Source organism: Dendrobates tinctorius, unplaced genomic scaffold (genome assembly GCF_039654945.1).
Source record: "Dendrobates tinctorius isolate UK_male_01 unplaced genomic scaffold, ASM3965494v1 ptg000295l, whole genome shotgun sequence".
NCBI lineage: Eukaryota > Metazoa > Chordata > Amphibia > Anura > Dendrobatidae > Dendrobates > Dendrobates tinctorius.
Genome location: NW_027361962.1, coordinates 106,067 through 122,672, shown reverse-complemented (window position 1 = coordinate 122,672; position 16,606 = coordinate 106,067). Strand labels below are relative to the sequence as shown.

Here is a 16,606-nt window from a genome sequence, read left to right as displayed (position 1 = left end):
ATCGTTGCTTCCAATAGATGGCGCTGTTGCTCTAGTCCTCTCTGAAGAGACAATTTAATTTCCCTTAGAAGCATGCATGGCTTATAAGTCTCCTCACTCTGACATGCCAGGCTTGGCTTGTCACTTTCCACAAAGAGAAATGTTACCCCTTAGACCCAGTCCAGAATCTCTCACCTAGCCAAATCAGATCACATACTTTGCACTGATGAGGGGCAACACCCCAGAAACACCGTGTCTGCAAATTGAGATTCTGGCTTGGAGTTTTTAATTTCTTGAAGCAGTTTTGGAAGAATTTTTTTTTAAGTGCTTTGGAAAAGCTTTTCTTCCGGAAGTGTTTTTTTTTTTTGCAGACTTTTCATTGGGCAATGCCTAGTATGGATAGTTATCTTTAAGGAGCAGCTTGGAAGAAGTGTCATGCACTTTTTTTTTTTTTTTTTTTTTCCACCAGGCGTTTTTCACAACCTGAAGTGAGAAAAAAAAAACATGCTGTTTCTGGAAGGCAGCAGCCATGTTTTTGTAATCCTGGTTAACATGATGATGACTCCTCACCCCTCTACTATAGCCATCCTTATAAAGGAAGAAAAAAAAACAAAAAAAAAAAAAAACATGGGTGACCACAATGTTTCCTACCATAGGGAGCAGGTAAAGCCGGTGTATGATGCGAGGACCAGATCATGGCCTGACAAAAGAAGGGGGATGATGGCGATGACTGCAGTCACTCCTGAATATTTCATCCTGACGATCCTGGAATATTGAGCAGGAGACGAACCTGAAATTCTCATCTATAGGTGATGCTTTCCCTGCACCCATCTTTTTTTCCTGTGATACAAATCATGTTTGCGTCCAGGAAAAGCAAAGCGTAAGCTGGCATTTATGAAAAACAGAACATTGTGTCATTGCGAGTGAAAATCCACCCACACACACACGGAAGTCATTACTCGGAAGCCATAAATTATCCCCTGCCACTACTCGCCGGTTATTTGTACGCTACCAGTGCCGAGCACGCCGGCCGGGTATACGGGCACCTTCACCTGTGTTAGGCTTGGTTCACACTCATCCAGTGCTCTCCACTTAGGTTTCTCTTGGAATCCCTGAAAAAAAGGATTCTGACACCCATGGTTTATTATACACGTCCTGGAGAGGATTAGGAGAATCCAGAAGAAATTGATGGGAAAATGATCAGAGGTGGTCGCATCTATGCAGGTTCTAAAGCATAAAAGTTGGTGCATTTTGCATTGGAAACCGGCCACCTCTGATAAAATGCAAAAGTGGCCGGTAACATAGGCAACAAGAGACATACAACAGAATTAAACATCGCTGTTTTTTGGGAACGGAGAGTATTTCTAGTAAGAGATAAATGACAAAGTTGTTTGTTTTTACAAGCAAATTTTACCCATTTAAAAGGGAATGTCAGCAGGGTTTCACCCCCAAACTATTTTTATCTGCATGTTGCTGTTTCAAAAACAAGTCCAGCAATACCTTTGGATCGCCAGGGCATTCCTCCATTACTGAGAAGTTGGCATTTGGATTGATATGCAAATGAGGTTGAAGAGCTATGGTAGATCTGAAGCCTCTGTCATTCCACCTCTATTCCCTGCTCAGCACCACATCTTTCAGCTTGACTAACAGCCTGCATGCTATCAGTCAAGCCGGAAGAGCAAAGAGGCTGTCAGTCAAGAAGGAGGATGTGGCCTTGGATGGGGAATAGAGCTGGAGTGACAGAGGCTTCAGATCTACCATAGCTCTTCAGCCTGCATATCAATCCAAAAGCCAATTTCTCAGTAATGGAGGAATGGACTGGTCATGCAATGGTATTGCGGGACTTGTCTTTGAAAGAGCTTCATGCGCATATAAATAGTCTGGGGGGGTGTGGTTTGAAATGCTGCTGACACATTCCCTTTAAGGTGAGACAACCCCTTTAAAGGGGTAGGATAAATGTGCATTGTATTGTAATTGGCTACTGCTTATGCTGGGAAACGGCCATTTGGACCACATGTAATAAGAGCATCATTCTTCCATTGTCCTGTGCAAACCATACAAGGGACATGGGTCCTTTTTGCGAGGCCTATCCTGCGTCAAGAACATTCAACTGGATAGAAACAAAATGGAAGCAATGCAGAAGGCGGATATTTATTTTATCGGCAAGTGCTAATCTATTGCAAAGTGACGTCAGTGATTTCCCGCAGACCGACAGCTCGTAGACCTACTTGTCAGAAAGGTAGCGGCAATGCTGAATTTTCTGAATGGATCCCATTCTGATCCATGCTGAGCGGGACAGATGCCATGGAGTGCAGAGGATACAGAAAAGTCTTCAATAAATACATAAAAGGGAATGGCGGAGATGTGTTAATATATACATATACAAAATAATGATAAAAAAAGAAACAATAAACCAGCCAAGTGAGATGGGCGATCCATTCTAAATCTGTGTCAGAGGCAGGAACTTTTGGTAGTAACTCTTGGTGACGTCGATCATGAGTTCCTGTGTGCACTCCGGGAGCTCTCCCGAGAACAGCCCTAAAAGCCGAAAGATAAAATCACAGTTCACAACAAAAGTTTGCAGTTCATTAGGCGTTACTACTACTGAGGCCGGGGATCAGAGACGCAAACGTACAGGTGGATGCATGATGAACAGGTATCATGCACGTGTCCTAATGAGTAGGGAACGTTCCTGATACTGGAAGATCGTGCATGTGTCCTGGAAGGTACGACATCATCAGCGCTAGACAACCCCTTTCACACAGCATTGATTGACAGCTCTTTATTGTTTATGGGTGACTTAAAGGGATCCGGTCCCATTGCCAAACACTATTATCTTGCAGATATAGGGTTTATCTGCAGGTTAGCAGAGTTCCAATGCTGCCTGAAAGCCTGACTACCTAGAGAAAATGAGGTTTATTCCTCCTGGGCTCCGCCAGCTTTCAGTCATAGAGGCGAGCCCGGAGCGACTACAGTCCCAGCACTTTGACTGACTGCTCGCTCGGTATAAACGTGCTGTACAACCAGCTGTCAAAGTGCCGGGATTGTAGCCGCTCTGGGACACGCTACAATGACTGAAAGCCAGCGGCTCGCAGGAGTAATAAACCTCATTTTCTCCGCGCAGCCGCGCCGGACAGACGGAACGCTATTAACCTGCAAATTAACCCAATATCTGCAGGCTAATAGCTTTTAGCGACAGAACCAGCTTCCCTCGAAACCTCATGCAACCTGCACTAATCTCCTCAACAATCTGCACTCACCAGGGCAGCCTGAAAACACAGTAAATGGAGGGACCACCGTTTCGGGGGGTAAGACTGTATTGTCCAATATTTTGCAGCAATCCTTTAAGACACATCTCCGGCCCTGGATACAAGAGAAGACATGATGAGACTGATAAAACCACAATTTATATATTTTTTCATATTTTTCAATGTGATGCACGTTTCATGTGGTTAAAGGGTGTTAGATCCCTAATAAAACCCTGACAGGTTCCCTTTAAATCTACTTACAATGACGCAGTTCTTCCCTATGTGCACATAAGAGCCTATCTGTGCCGCATTCACCACGCAGTCCTCTTCTATAAAGACGTGGTCTCCGATGTGTAAGGGGAAAAACGCAACCCTGAAGGAGAAAAAGTCACCGAATTTATCAATCTTACAGAATATGTGTCCCATATAAGCCACGAGCGTCTGCGCTGTGTCGCCACGTGAGCCCAAGTCATGTGCTGCTATCATAGCTGGGGGTCCACACACACAATTCTGGCCCTCTGTCTAATTACATGCCGCAGCTTTACTGCCATATAAAGAGACTTTTTTACACCGGCGACCTAATTTTCTTTAGATGTGAATGTGATAATTGGCGTTTCGAGAGGTGATGGGTTTTTTTTCCCACTGGCAGCGAATGGAACAAACTGAAAAGGCAGAAGCTGTTTGGGCAATTATAGGGACAATAAGAAAGCACTAAGTATAACAGCATGTAATGGGGAGGCAGGGTCAGTACACCTAATGGGCGTCGGGCAGTAGTTACTGGTGTAACTGGGGTCACGAGACTATACAAACACTTAGACAACTCCAGGAGACAGGTCATCTCTCCTACCTATTCATACTGTACAAAAGGAACAGTATTGTAGAGATAACGGATGGAAAAGTGCAATTCACTATTTATAAATGGCAGTGGAGACATCAAGACAGATGATAGAAAGTGGAGGTGGGTCTTTGTCTCCCAACAATAATTGGGGGGGGGGGTCTTTGTCTCCCTACAATACGTGGAGGTGGGTCTTTGTCTCCCTACAATAATTGGGGGGGGGTCTTTGTCTCCCTACAATAATTGGGGGGGGGTCTTTGTCTCCCTACAATACGTGGAGGTGGGTCTTTGTCTCCCTACAATACGTGGAGGTGGGTCTTTGTCTCCCTACAATACGTGGAGGTGGGTCTTTGTCTCCCTACAATACGTGGAGGTGGGGCTTTGTCTCCCTACAATTGGGGGGGGGGGTCTTTGTCTCCCTACAATTGGGGGGGGGTCTTTGTCTCCCTACAATAATTGGGGGGGGTCTTTGTCTCCCTACAATAATTGGGAGGTCTTTGTCTCCCTACAATAAGTGGAGGTGGGTCTTTGACTCCCTACAATAATTGGGGGGTCTTTGTCTCCCTACAATAAGTGGAGGTGGGTCTTTGACTCCCTACAATAATTGGGGGGTCTTTGTCTCCCTACAATAAGTGGAGGTGGGTCTTTGACTCTGTACAATAATTGGGTGGGTCTTTGACTCCCTACAATAATTGGGTGGGTCTTTGTCTCCCTACAATAAGTGGAGGTGGGTCTTTGTCTCCCTACAATAATTGGGCGGGGGGGGGGGGTCTTTGTCTCCCTACAATACGTGGAGGTGGGTCTTTGACTCCCTACAATAATTGGGTGGGTCTTTGACTCCCTACAATAAGTGGAGGTGGGTCTTTGTCTCCCTACAATAAGTGGAGGTGGGTCTTTTTCTCCCTACAATTGGGAGGGTCTTTGTCTCACTACAATAAGTGGAGGTGGGTCTTTTTCTCCCTACAATAATTGGGAGGGTCTTTGTCTCACTACAATAAATGGAGGTGGGTCTTTGACTCCCTACAATAATTGGGTGGGTCTTTGTCTCCCTACAATAAGTGGAGGTGGGTCTTTTTCTCCCTACAATAATTGGGAGGGTCTTTGTCTCCCTACAATAAGTGGAGGTGGGTCTCTGACTCCCTACAATAATTGGGGGGCCTTTGTCTCCCTACAATAAGTGGAGGTGGGTCTCTGACTCCCTACAATAATTGGGGGGCCTTTGTCTCCCTACAATAAGTGGAGGTGGGTCTCTGGCTCCCTACAATAATTGGGGGGCCTTTGTCTCCCTACAATAAGTGGAGGTGGGTCTTTGACTCTCTACAATAATTGGGGGGGTCTTTGTCTCCCTACAATAAGTGGAGGTGGGTCTCTGACTCCCTACAATAATTGGGGGGCCTTTGTCTCCCTACAATAAGTGGAGGTGGGTCTTTGTCTCCCTACAATAAGTGGAGGTGGGTCTTTGTCTCCCTACAATAAGTGGAGGTGGGTCTTTGTCTCCCTACAATAAGTGGAGGTGGGTCTTTGTCTCCCTACAATAAGTGGAGGTGGGTCTTTGTCTCCCTACAATAAGTGGAGGTGGGTCTTTGTCTCCCTACAATAAGTGGAGGTGGGTCTTTGTCTCCCTACAATAAGTGGAGGTGGGTCTTTTTCTCCCTACAATAATTGGGAGGGTCTTTGTCTCCCTACAATAAGTGGAGGTGGGTCTCTGACTCCCTACAATAATTGGGGGGCCTTTGTCTCCCTACAATAAGTGGAGGTGGGTCTTTGACTCCCTACAATAATTGAGGGGGGTCTTTGTCTCCCTGCTATTAATAATTAGGAAATAGCAGTTCTAGCTCCTACAATGCTGTCAGAATGCTGCTGTATAAAATACTCCCACTGAAAAAGAGTAGATGGCTATTACAGAATAGTAATGTGTCCTTGGACACATTAGACGAGCCTGTGCACCAATTGCAGTGTGACCTTGCTGTGGGGGTTGAGTCTACCAAGACCAGGATTTTTTGCAGGTTTTATTTAACTGCATACAAACACAAAAAAGGCCTTATCTGCATTACAGCGGTGCCTCACCCTTTGCTGAATTTCTTGAACGGTGGTCTGATCACGCTTCGGCTTTTGATGACGCAGTGTCGTCCCACTCGAACGTTCGCCAGGTCTCCCCTGATAATACAGTCATTCATGACTATTGTCTGCAGAGGGGATATAAGGAAGGAACACATTGGATCAAGGAGAAAAACTGATAAATGGGAGATGAGGCGGCAGCTTCACATAGAATCAGTCAATAGTCTTCAGTAAATGCTCCAGTCAATTTCCTTCTCCTTATGGCGGCTGGAAATGTAGTAATCACTACGTTCTCTCATCCCCCCTCTGTCAGCTGTAAATATAGTCTCCCTAATCATACTCCTTCCTCCTCTTGCAGATGTAGTCACAGTCCACAGTAAGTGCTCTAGTCTGTCTCCTTCTCCCTCTGTTAGCTCTAAATCTAGCCCCTGTAAGCTCTTTTGACTGTTTCCTTCCCGGTCTGGAAGCTGGAAATGCAGTCTACACTAAATTTCTTAGTTTCTCTCCCTCCCCCTCTGGCAGCTGTAAAAATAGTCTCCAGTAAGTCCCATTGTCATTCTCCTTCTTCCTCTTGCAACTGTAATCAATTTCCACAGTAAGTTCCATACTCTGTCTCCTTCACCTTCTGTCAGCTCTAAATAAAGTCCCCAGTAAACACTTCTGTCACTTTCCTTTCCCCACTGGCAGCTGGAATTGCAGTCATGACTAAAGACCTCGGCACACATTGGATAGCCGACGGTCGATCGTTCAGACAACATCTCCGACTCTCCCATACACATTTGACTATCAGATACTCCTACCTACGGTATATCAGATATTTCGGCAAACTTTATTCCTAAGCTGGGCACCTTCCCCCTCTGGCAGCTGCAAATATACTTCCCAATAAGTCCTCTATTTAGTCTTCCAGATCTGCAGATTTTATTCTGCAGAGTCCATAGTTTTCTTCGCTAGGTAACACTCTGTACAGTTTTATTACCGCACTGATAAAATATATTCTTTGATGATGGTCCTTTGCACCTCATAAGGGGGTCAGACTGTGACCAAATAATAAGGAATTGAGGGGATAACATGCCATGGGAGTATGGTTGAGAAAAAAAAGCCACGTCTCATTCCTCCCATTTCTTGGATTGCTAAGCATTCAGCGCTTCTCATAGAGACGTTTTCTAGGATTAGTCTATATATAAAGCAACAGCGCCCCCAGGTAGACAGGTTGTATGAAGAACTGCATGCTAAAAAGTTTACAAATAGTCCAATTAGAACACCATGTCACCCCTTTCAGGATCTGTGCATGGTCGGCAGTTATCGTGGGCTCCTGTCTTAGTCTGATAAATGGGACATACACATGATGATCGTCTGCGCATCCTGACAGACAACTGAGCGCTGTACATGGCTCTCATCGTCAATACCAAAGACCTTTAATTGTGGGTTGACTTCCAATGTGGCTGCCATTAAACTCCTGTAGTTTCCTTACGTCTGTCCACTAAATTATAAGTATTTGGTGCATAAAAAAATAGTAATACAATAGTCGCCTGTTTATATGTGAAGTAAAATCCCCCTTAAAGGGTTTTTCTCCATCTTCATAGATGGATATTGTTGGAAAATGCTTAAAAAAAACCAAGCACTTTTGCAATTTACTGCCTGTTAAAATTTTCAACCATTCTTGAAATATTAACGCTTTTGTTTCTGTTCTCCTGTCTCGCAGTGGTGGTCGGTCTCCAAGGCAACAGACTATAAACAAAATAAAAGTGTTCATATCTCATGAACGGCTGGAAATTTTCACAAGTAGTAAATCGCAAAATTGCTTGTTATGACGAGAACTATCCGGCCCCTCTTGTTTATAGAAGATGGGAAATACCCCTTTAAGGGGTTATTCACTGCTAGACAACCCCAACGTGCAGGACATAATAAAAAAAATGCATACTATGCTCCTGGACCAGCGCCGCTCTTCAGAAGAGTTTCTCCAGTAGAGGACATCCCCTTTAGTTCTTTAATTTGGATTTTTAGACTGCTGTCGAAAATATAAGATTAGGTCCGAGGGCAGTGGCTAGCACGTTCTCACTCACCTTGCCATTCAGGACGATATTCTGGCTGCCACACAACACAGACTGACGGCTCACTTTATTTCCAGACGCCTGAGGACATAAAGCGCAAAAAGTTTTGCAAACTTTTCATTTCTCATACAGGTTAAGGCTGTACAGTCATGGCCAAAAGTTTTGAGAATGACACAAATATTATATTTTCACATGATCTGCTGGCCTCTGGTTTTTATGTGTGTTTGTCAGATGTTTTTATCATATACAGAAATATAATTGCAATCATATTATGAGTAACAAAAGGTTATATTGACAGTTAGAATGAGTTAATGCAGCAAGTCAATATTTGCAGTGTTGACCCTTCTTCTTCAGGACCTCAGCAATTCTCCCTGGCATGCTCTCAATCAACTTCTGGATCAAATCCTGACTGATAGCAGTCCATTCTTGCAAAATCAATGCTTTTATTTTGTCTGAATTTGAAGGTTTTTGTTTGTCCACCCGTCTCTTGATGATTGACCACAAGTTCTCAATGGGATTAAGATCTGGGGAGTTTCCAGGCCATGGTCCCAAAATATCTATGTTTTGTTCCCTGAGCCATTTAGTTATCACCTTTGCTTTATGGCAAGGTGCTCCATCATGTTGAAAAAGGCATTGTTGATCGCCAAACTGCTCTTGGACGGCTGGGAGAAGTTGCTCTTTGAGGACATTCTGGTACCATTCTTTATTCATGGCTGTGTTTTTAGGCAAGACTGAGAGAGAGCCCATTCCCTTGGCTGAGAAGCCACCCCACACATGAATGGTTTCAGGATGCTTGACAGTTGGCATGAGACAAGACTGGTGGTAGCGCTCACCTGGTCTTCTCCGAATAAGCCGTTTTCCAGATGTCCCAAACAATCGAAAAGGGGATTCATCAGAGAAAATGACTTTACCCCAGTCCTCAGCAGTCCACTCCCTGTACCTCTTGCAGAATATCAGTCTGTCCATGATGTTTTTCCTGGAGAGAAGTGGCTTCTTTGCTGCCCTCCTTGAGACCAGGCCTTGCTCCAAGAGTCTCCGCCTCACAGTGCGTGCAGATGCACTCACACCTGCCTGCTGCCATTCCTGAGCAAGCTCTGCACTGCTGGTAGCCCGATCCTGCAGCTGAAACACTTTTAAGAGACGGTCCTGGCGCTTGCTGGTCTTTCTTGGGCGCCCTGGAGCCTTTTTGGCAACAAGGGAACCTTTCTCCTTGAAGTTCTTGATGATGCGATAGATTGTTGACTGAGGTGCAATCTTTCTAGCTGCGATACTCTTCCCTGTTAGGCCATTTTTGTGCAGTGCAATGATGACTGCACGTGTTTCTTTAGAGATAACCATGGTTAACAGAAGAGAAACAATGATCATAGAATCATAGAATCGTAGAGTTGGAAGGGACCTCCTGGGCCATCTGGTCCAACCCCCTGCTAAAAGCAGGATTCGCTAAATCATCCCAGTCAGATGTCTGTCCAGCCTCTGTTTGAAGACTACCATTGAAGGAGAACTCACCACTTCTCGTGGCAGCCTGTTCCACTCATTGATCACTAACTGTCAAAAAGTTTTTTCTAATATCTAATCTGTGTCTCCTCCCATTCAGTTTCATCCCATTGCTCCTAGTCTTTCCTTGTGCAAATGAGAATAAAGTTGAGCCTTCTACAATGATGCCAAGCACCAGCCTCCTTTTAAAGTGTCCAGTGGTGTCATTCTTACTTAATCATGACAGATTGATCTCCAGCCCTATCCTCATCAACACCCACACCTGTGTTAATGGAGCAATCACTGAAACGATGTTAGCTGGTCCTTTTAAGGCAGGGCTGCAATGATGTTGAAATGTGTTTTGGGGGATAAAGTTAATTTTCTAGGCAAATATTGACTTTGCAAGTAATTGCTGTTAAGCTGATCACTCTTTATAACATTCTGTAGTATATGCAAATTGCCATTAGAAAAAATGAAGCAGTAGACTTTGTAAAAATTAATATTTGTGTCATTCTCAAAACTTTTGGCCATGACTGTACTAACCTGAAAAGTGGGGTGGCTTAATGTGCTAAAAAAACAGGTTTTTTTGTGTACTCACCGTAAAATTCTTTTCTCCGAGCCACTCATTGGGGGACACAGCATGAACCCATGGTCCTGTGTCCCCCAATGAGGCGAAGGAGAAATGTGGCGCATAATTAAATGCAGGTAGGTTTTCTTTATCATGTGGGCCTCAGGTAAAAAATAAATAAATAAATAATTAAAGGGATTGTCTTATCATAGGATATTGATGATCTATCCATGGATATGAAATCAGTTGGGGTCCGTCACGCACCAATCGGCTGTTATCAGCTCTGAGAATAGGCGCTGTTCTGCAGTAACAGGCAGCGGCTGCTACGTGTGGAATGGGCGGCGCACTACAGCTCTGTTCAATAAGTGTACACACAGGAGGGGGGGACTTGTAACAGCTGATCAGTCTGACCCCCACCAATCTGATACTGATTACCTACCCTAAGGACAGGGCACTAATATCACGTGATTGGACAACCCCTTTAAAAAAATGCCTCCTTCACAATCTTCTTTGTTTTAGAATTTTTCTATATATGGTGCAGCGTGATGAGAGGCTGGCAAGTTCCAGGCAGAAAACACTGGAACGCCGAGACCGGACATGAAAACGTCATTGCAAGAGGAGCAGAAGGCGACTTTACTGAGTGTGTATTTCTTTAATGCCAATTTTCCACATCTGTAGATCCACAGATAACCTGGGCCAGTCCCTTCTCTGTCTACAATGGAGAAGGTGTGAAACCGCTGCGGATTCCGCACAAAGAATTGACATGCTGCGGATTTGAACCCGCGGAAAAATGCACAGCGTTTTTCATTTTACCATTGAAAACAATAGTACTGTACAACGCACCTAAATCTGCTGCAGGTCCGCAGAGCCAGAAATGCTACGGATCCGCAGCAGAATCCGCAACGTGTGCACATAGCCTTACAACCTGCACTGACAGTGCGCTCTGTTGCCGGCTCGTTACTATTGATCTGATCTGGCAACAGAGCGCACTGTCATTGTGCACGGCCCAGCTCAGATGGTCTCTGATGACGCTTCGTTTCAGGGAGTAGCCAGGGGCTGTGACAGTGACCGCAGCCTCTGCCCCCCCCCCCAGTGATGCTTAGTTTGAGTATCCCAGCATGCATTTCGTACCATCCCTTTAATTACCGATTTTCACCTCTGCATTGAACTCTATGGGAAATCCTCCAACCTGCAGGACAATTTCAACAGCGCGCAGGCGAGATTTCCCATTCACCATTTCCGCCCCCTAACGACACACATCTATCCAGCACTCGCGGATTAGGAGCCCCTTATTGGCCCCTTCCCCACCATTCACCCCTTAAAGGGATTATCCACCTCTAAGGACAATGCCCTCGACTGTGACTAAGAAAAAACCCCCCCAAAACTGGCATACATTAATAAACGTTGCCCCGTATGCCTCCTATAGCCTCTGTGCTGCAAAAACAAGTTAACTGAGAATCCATCAGCGAGCTCCTTCTGACAGGACAGCCTGTAACTTTTTTTTTTTCATTATTCCCGAGCATTTCTCTGCTGATTTATGGCCACGGACCGCGTCAAAGTTGAATGCAAGATTGCAACAGCAAAACGGGCCAACATTCTTTAATGAAATCCAATTGCAAAAATGATTTTTCGCCCCAAATATACACTTTTAAATAAAAAAAAAGTGTCTCTAAGGGTGGAAAATAAAGGTTTCACCCAAAGCACGTGACGTAATCACATATACAGACGCTCCAGTATGCAGGATACAGAAATATGACGTCACAGCTCTATCAGCCCCCCCCCCCCCATACACACAGGATGATGGAGGTGCGGTTACTATGCGGCAGGTAGGCTGCCTGCCTTCTATACCGCCCGCCGTGTATACACGTATCCCCCTCTGTATCGCACTCACGGTCTCTATATACTCCGACTTGTTATACAGCAGCTCGCTCAGCTCCATGGCTCGGCCGGCGTGACGTCACTTCCGCCCCTGGCCGCCGTGCAGTATCACGTGACGCGGTGGCTGAGGAGGATGCCGGAAGTGACGTCGGCCGGAGAGCAGAAATGGCGGCCGCCTGTGTACGTACATGGGGGGGTGGAAATAGCCTCTGACCTGCGTCTGTGCTCCAGTTATACCGCGCATTGCCTATAGCGCAACTAGTATTACACTTAGGAAACCTTAAAGGGGTTTTCTGAGAAAATGCTGACATTTTCCTTAAAGCTGCTTTTTTTTATATATTGCTAAGACAGTGGTTGGTATCATGTGACCGTCATAGCTGTCAGCCAATGGGACGTCACGTTCAGCGATCAGGTGACCTAGGTGTGCGACAAAGTAGTCATGTGATCACAAATTATACGCCAGTCGTGTCGTTTCCCCGCGGGGGCCGGATGGTGTTTACGTGACCCCAGTGTTGTTTTTTTAATAAAGTTACAAGTTTGGGGCTTTTAAAGCATCAATTTTGGTACATTCCTTTAAATCCGCCTTCGTCCCCGTGGTAGGTAGATCCGGAATGCTGACGGGTATCCTGGGCCATAGGATGTCATCAGAGCCATGATTGACAGCAGCGGTGGCCGGTCTCCAAGGCAACGAGCTGTTGTGTTAATTTCTCAAGAACGGTAGTAAATATGAATAGTCAGCAAATTCCGAAATTGCTTTTATTTACAAGGACTATCCGACAATATCCGTCTGTGAGGATGGGAATAGCCCCGTGTCGATGTACACCTGTCTCATGCATAAACTCCCGCCGTAAGGGCCTGCATCGGTCTCAAAAGTGGGTTCATTATACCCGCCGCCGGGAACAGAGAGGCGTCTGTGCATCATGTGCAGATTTTGCTATTCATTTGCCTGGGTCCCCTGAAAATTGGTGACAATATGCAGCTTTGTGTTATATGTCATGTCTCTGATGTTTCTTCTTTTTTTTTTATAGCAAGAAATGGAAAACATGCCAGAGAGATATCTCACCTTAGAAGAGAAGGCAAAGGTACCGGGCCCTTAGGGCACATAATCATGCTCAGATTTTCTGCTCTGGAATTCCCACTATGCATCGGAGAAAAAAATTGAACTTTCCGCTATAGAATATAATGTAGCTTCACGTAATGTGGGACCCGCAAAAAACGGTTGCCCAGCAAAATCAAACAAAAATTCTGGATAAAAACAGCAGAAACATTGAATTATAAAACTGACAGATCCATTAAAAACCATTCTGATGGTTCTTATGTGCCTCTCTGACGCGTTCCCAGTACTGCTGACTCCCCTTAGGGGGCTTTCACATTGCGTTCTGCATCCCCATCGGGGCATATGTTCGATGTCCGATATCCCCTGCAAAACGGGTCTGGACGCATGCGCCAACAGCGCCATAGACTGTAATGGTGACGGCAGAGCGAACGTGCTGTGCACCATTTTCGGGAGTGTAGGCGGCCACTCAGATGTAGTAGACTGTGTCTCAGTGTCTGCCTACTGTAGGTGTATATTCCCGAAAAAAGTGCACTGCAGAGAGCTCGTTCATTCTGCCGTCACCATTACAGTCTATGGCACTGTCTGCACATGCGTCCGGACCCCGTTATGTGATGGATTTCGGACGTATGCTCCAATGGGGACGCAGAATGCAGTGTAAAAGCACCCTTACTCATAGAGATAATACCAATGCAATGTTACGAACTATTTAAAACCAAAATAAACCAAATCATAAGCATGATGTAACTATATAAATTGCATGCACATGTTCTGGTAACATACAAATCTTTACCATTAATACAATAACATCATATTGTTACGATAATTCATAAAGTTAGGTTGTTTAATGTTTAGTAGTGATGACCGAACGTGCTGGGATAAGGTGTTATCTGAGCATGCCCGTGTGCTAAACCAGTGTCTTTTTCGTGTTCAAAAAATATGTTCCAGTCCCCGAGGCTGCATGTCTCGTGGCTGTTCAACAGCCGCAACACATGCAGGGATAGCCTAACAAACAGGAAATCCTTGCATACATTGTGGCTGTCAAATGCATTGCAAAGGCTGAAATTTATGGTGAAAAGTCACAGCATTGATAGCGATGATTGTCAATTTCTGTTGCAGATTTTTTCAGTTGCGTCTGGGTTAGATATAGGTCATATTTCACATATAGAGCACAAAACCATTATAGGCAATGGGAATGTTAACATGTCAGTGTTTTATTGTGGACATAGTCTCCAAAAAAAAACCCCCACAAAAATAAAACATGACATTTTGTCAACTGAGCCATAGATCAAATGTGCACATTAAATTGAATGGGAGCAAGGAAAAAAAAAAGAATACCACACCGATGCCATCCCAGTTTCATCCATGAGCTCTGTTCCAATTGTGGCGCTGTTCACCCGTTTTGGAGCCGTCTTCCTTTTCAGGTGCTGTGTTCTGGTTCTGGTTCTGTCTTCCCTATTTTTTTGCATGTGAGAAAAATAGATGCCCCACTGATGGTAAAAACGGGCAAAAAATGACAGAAAGTTGGATCCAGCAACTGGTCTGTTTTTTTCTCTTAGGAATGAGTCCTGCAGACTATTTGAGGCCTAAGTAAAATCTTTTTACACTTTGCAAATCCAGGGAGAAAATCTCCATCCACCATGTGTGAACATACCCTTAACCAGGATGTCTAATCCTTTTTTTTTTTTGTAATTTTCGTACATTGGTCTAAAATAGTAAAAGTAGCAGTACCCTACTCCACTGCCTATCGGATTCTCTGTTGCCGGGGTAGGTGGGGGTCTTGGTCCTTATAATTGACAGTCAAGTCGTCGCTGCTTTTGGTCCTACCTGTGTTGTGTCTCAGATGCAACAGTGAAGAAGCTCAGGGGCACTGAAGCTGGATCCAGCGATCAGCTCAGCTTTAGAGCAGCACTTACAAGCTGTATAGCAAATAGCTTTCAACCAAACGCTCTTTGCCTAGGAAACCGGTAGAGACTAATAGACTGCAGAGGTGGCCAGTAACCTAGGCAACGAGCAGTAACCTATACAATTAAAAAGCCCTCCATTTTTGAGAAGTGAGAGGATTTTTAATAAAAGCTAAATTGCAAAGTTGCTTTGTTTTTACAAGTAGTTTTCATTTTTTTTCTGTTTCAGAAGTTAAGGCAACCCCTTTACACATATAACTGGTATACATATATATAGCTACAGTGGGTAAAATAAGTATTTGATACACTGCCGACAAACATGGTCAAGAACTATACTTATTTCTCGTTCGCCTTATTGGGGGACACAGAGACCATGGGTGTATGCTGCTGCCACTAGGAGGCTGACACTATGCACAAAAAAGGTTAGCTCCTCCTCCGCCGTATACACCCCACCGACCGGCAGGAAATTCCTCAGTTTAGCTTAGTGTCAGTAGGAGGTGGACACGGGTCTTTTATTAGACCCATATCTACCTCAGTGTGCGTCGTTTCTTTGCAGGTTCCGGAGGGATACGGAGTGAACAATCACATCCGTACTCCCACAAAGAGACTATGAGTACGGCGTGTACTGCCACCCCGTATCCTCATAGGTCTCCGCAGCAGGACCAGGAGCCTCGCACAAGTAGGTGCCAGCCGCACGGACGGTCCTTGCCCCCCGCCTCCCACCCTCTCGCCTACCAGAGCCTGAAGGTTGGATGAGGCGCGGATTTCATAGAGACAGACAGCGTGGGATTTTCAGGTACCTTTATTGTAAGGCCCCCTGCCTTGGGTGAGTATGTCAGTCTTCCCCCGGCATTTTCTCTTGGAGCGGTCGCCAGGGGGACCACGTTAGGGTCCTTGCACGCTCCGCATCCCCCCACGGTCACCGCATCCATGCAGGCCCCGGGTCTTCACGGGCCTCGTTCTGCGCTTCCCCCCCCTTTTTTCCATCTCGGCAGGGGTAGCGCTGGAGTCGGGCAGTTCTGGGCAGGGACGCGGCCCGGTGTTGCGACGCGTCTTCTGCGCCGACCCCCTGCTGACAGGCGGCCGCCGCAACTAATTTAGGCCCCGGCTTGTGTTCGGGCCTACCGCAGCGTCGCGGCCACGCCCCCCGCCCCTTTCTTCTAAGCGGGCTTCTCTCCCGCTCTCTCCAGGCCCTCCCCCCACCTTTCCCTCTCCTGCCCAGCATATTATGGCTAGAGGGCAGCAATTATTAACCCTGCGAGGAGCTCCGCCCTTCCCCTTCCCCGGGACCCGCGCTTTTCTACAGGCAGGCGCCATCTTCACAGCCTGCCAGCCGGACGCAGCTGGAGACGCTCCCCAGCCCCTGAGCAGTTTCTGCAAGCAGCTTTTTGCCTCTTTGGGACGGCCAGCCGGACTTCTCCCTGATCTGCATCCCCGGACAGGTCGAGCAGCATCGCTTTTGGGGACACCGGACCGTGAGTAGCTCTGCACGGCAGACTGACCCTTCTCCGCCCTCTGTCCCCCAACCTTCCGGCACGACCTCAGGGGTCAGTCCTCT

At 45.9% G+C, this 16,606-nt stretch overlaps 2 protein-coding genes across 7 annotated transcripts in view; one reads left to right on the top strand and one right to left on the bottom strand.

The window, feature by feature from the left end:
* Positions 1 to 2,116: 2,116 nt before the first annotated feature.
* DCTN5 (dynactin subunit 5) lies at positions 2,117 to 12,254 on the bottom strand. The gene is made up of 6 exons (XM_073560304.1): positions 12,104 to 12,254; positions 8,184 to 8,252; positions 6,130 to 6,248; positions 3,489 to 3,600; positions 3,240 to 3,342; positions 2,117 to 2,517 (listed from the first exon to the last, which is right to left on the bottom strand). The coding sequence occupies exons 1-6, from the start codon at positions 12,149 to 12,151 to the stop codon at positions 2,420 to 2,422; spliced, it is 549 nt and encodes a 182-aa protein (XP_073416405.1). The 5' UTR covers positions 12,152 to 12,254; the 3' UTR covers positions 2,117 to 2,419.
* PALB2 (partner and localizer of BRCA2) overlaps positions 10,786 to 16,606 on the top strand; it is a 23,731-nt gene continuing 17,910 nt past the window's right edge. For 2 of the 6 annotated variants that reach the window (XM_073560299.1, XM_073560298.1), the window contains exons 1-2: positions 12,159 to 12,270; positions 13,119 to 13,172. In XM_073560299.1, the coding sequence (XP_073416400.1) occupies positions 12,256 to 12,270; positions 13,119 to 13,172 (69 nt within the window). In that variant the 5' untranslated portion in view covers positions 12,159 to 12,255. The other 4 variants (XM_073560302.1, XM_073560303.1, XM_073560300.1 and 1 more) reach the window with 4 other exon arrangements.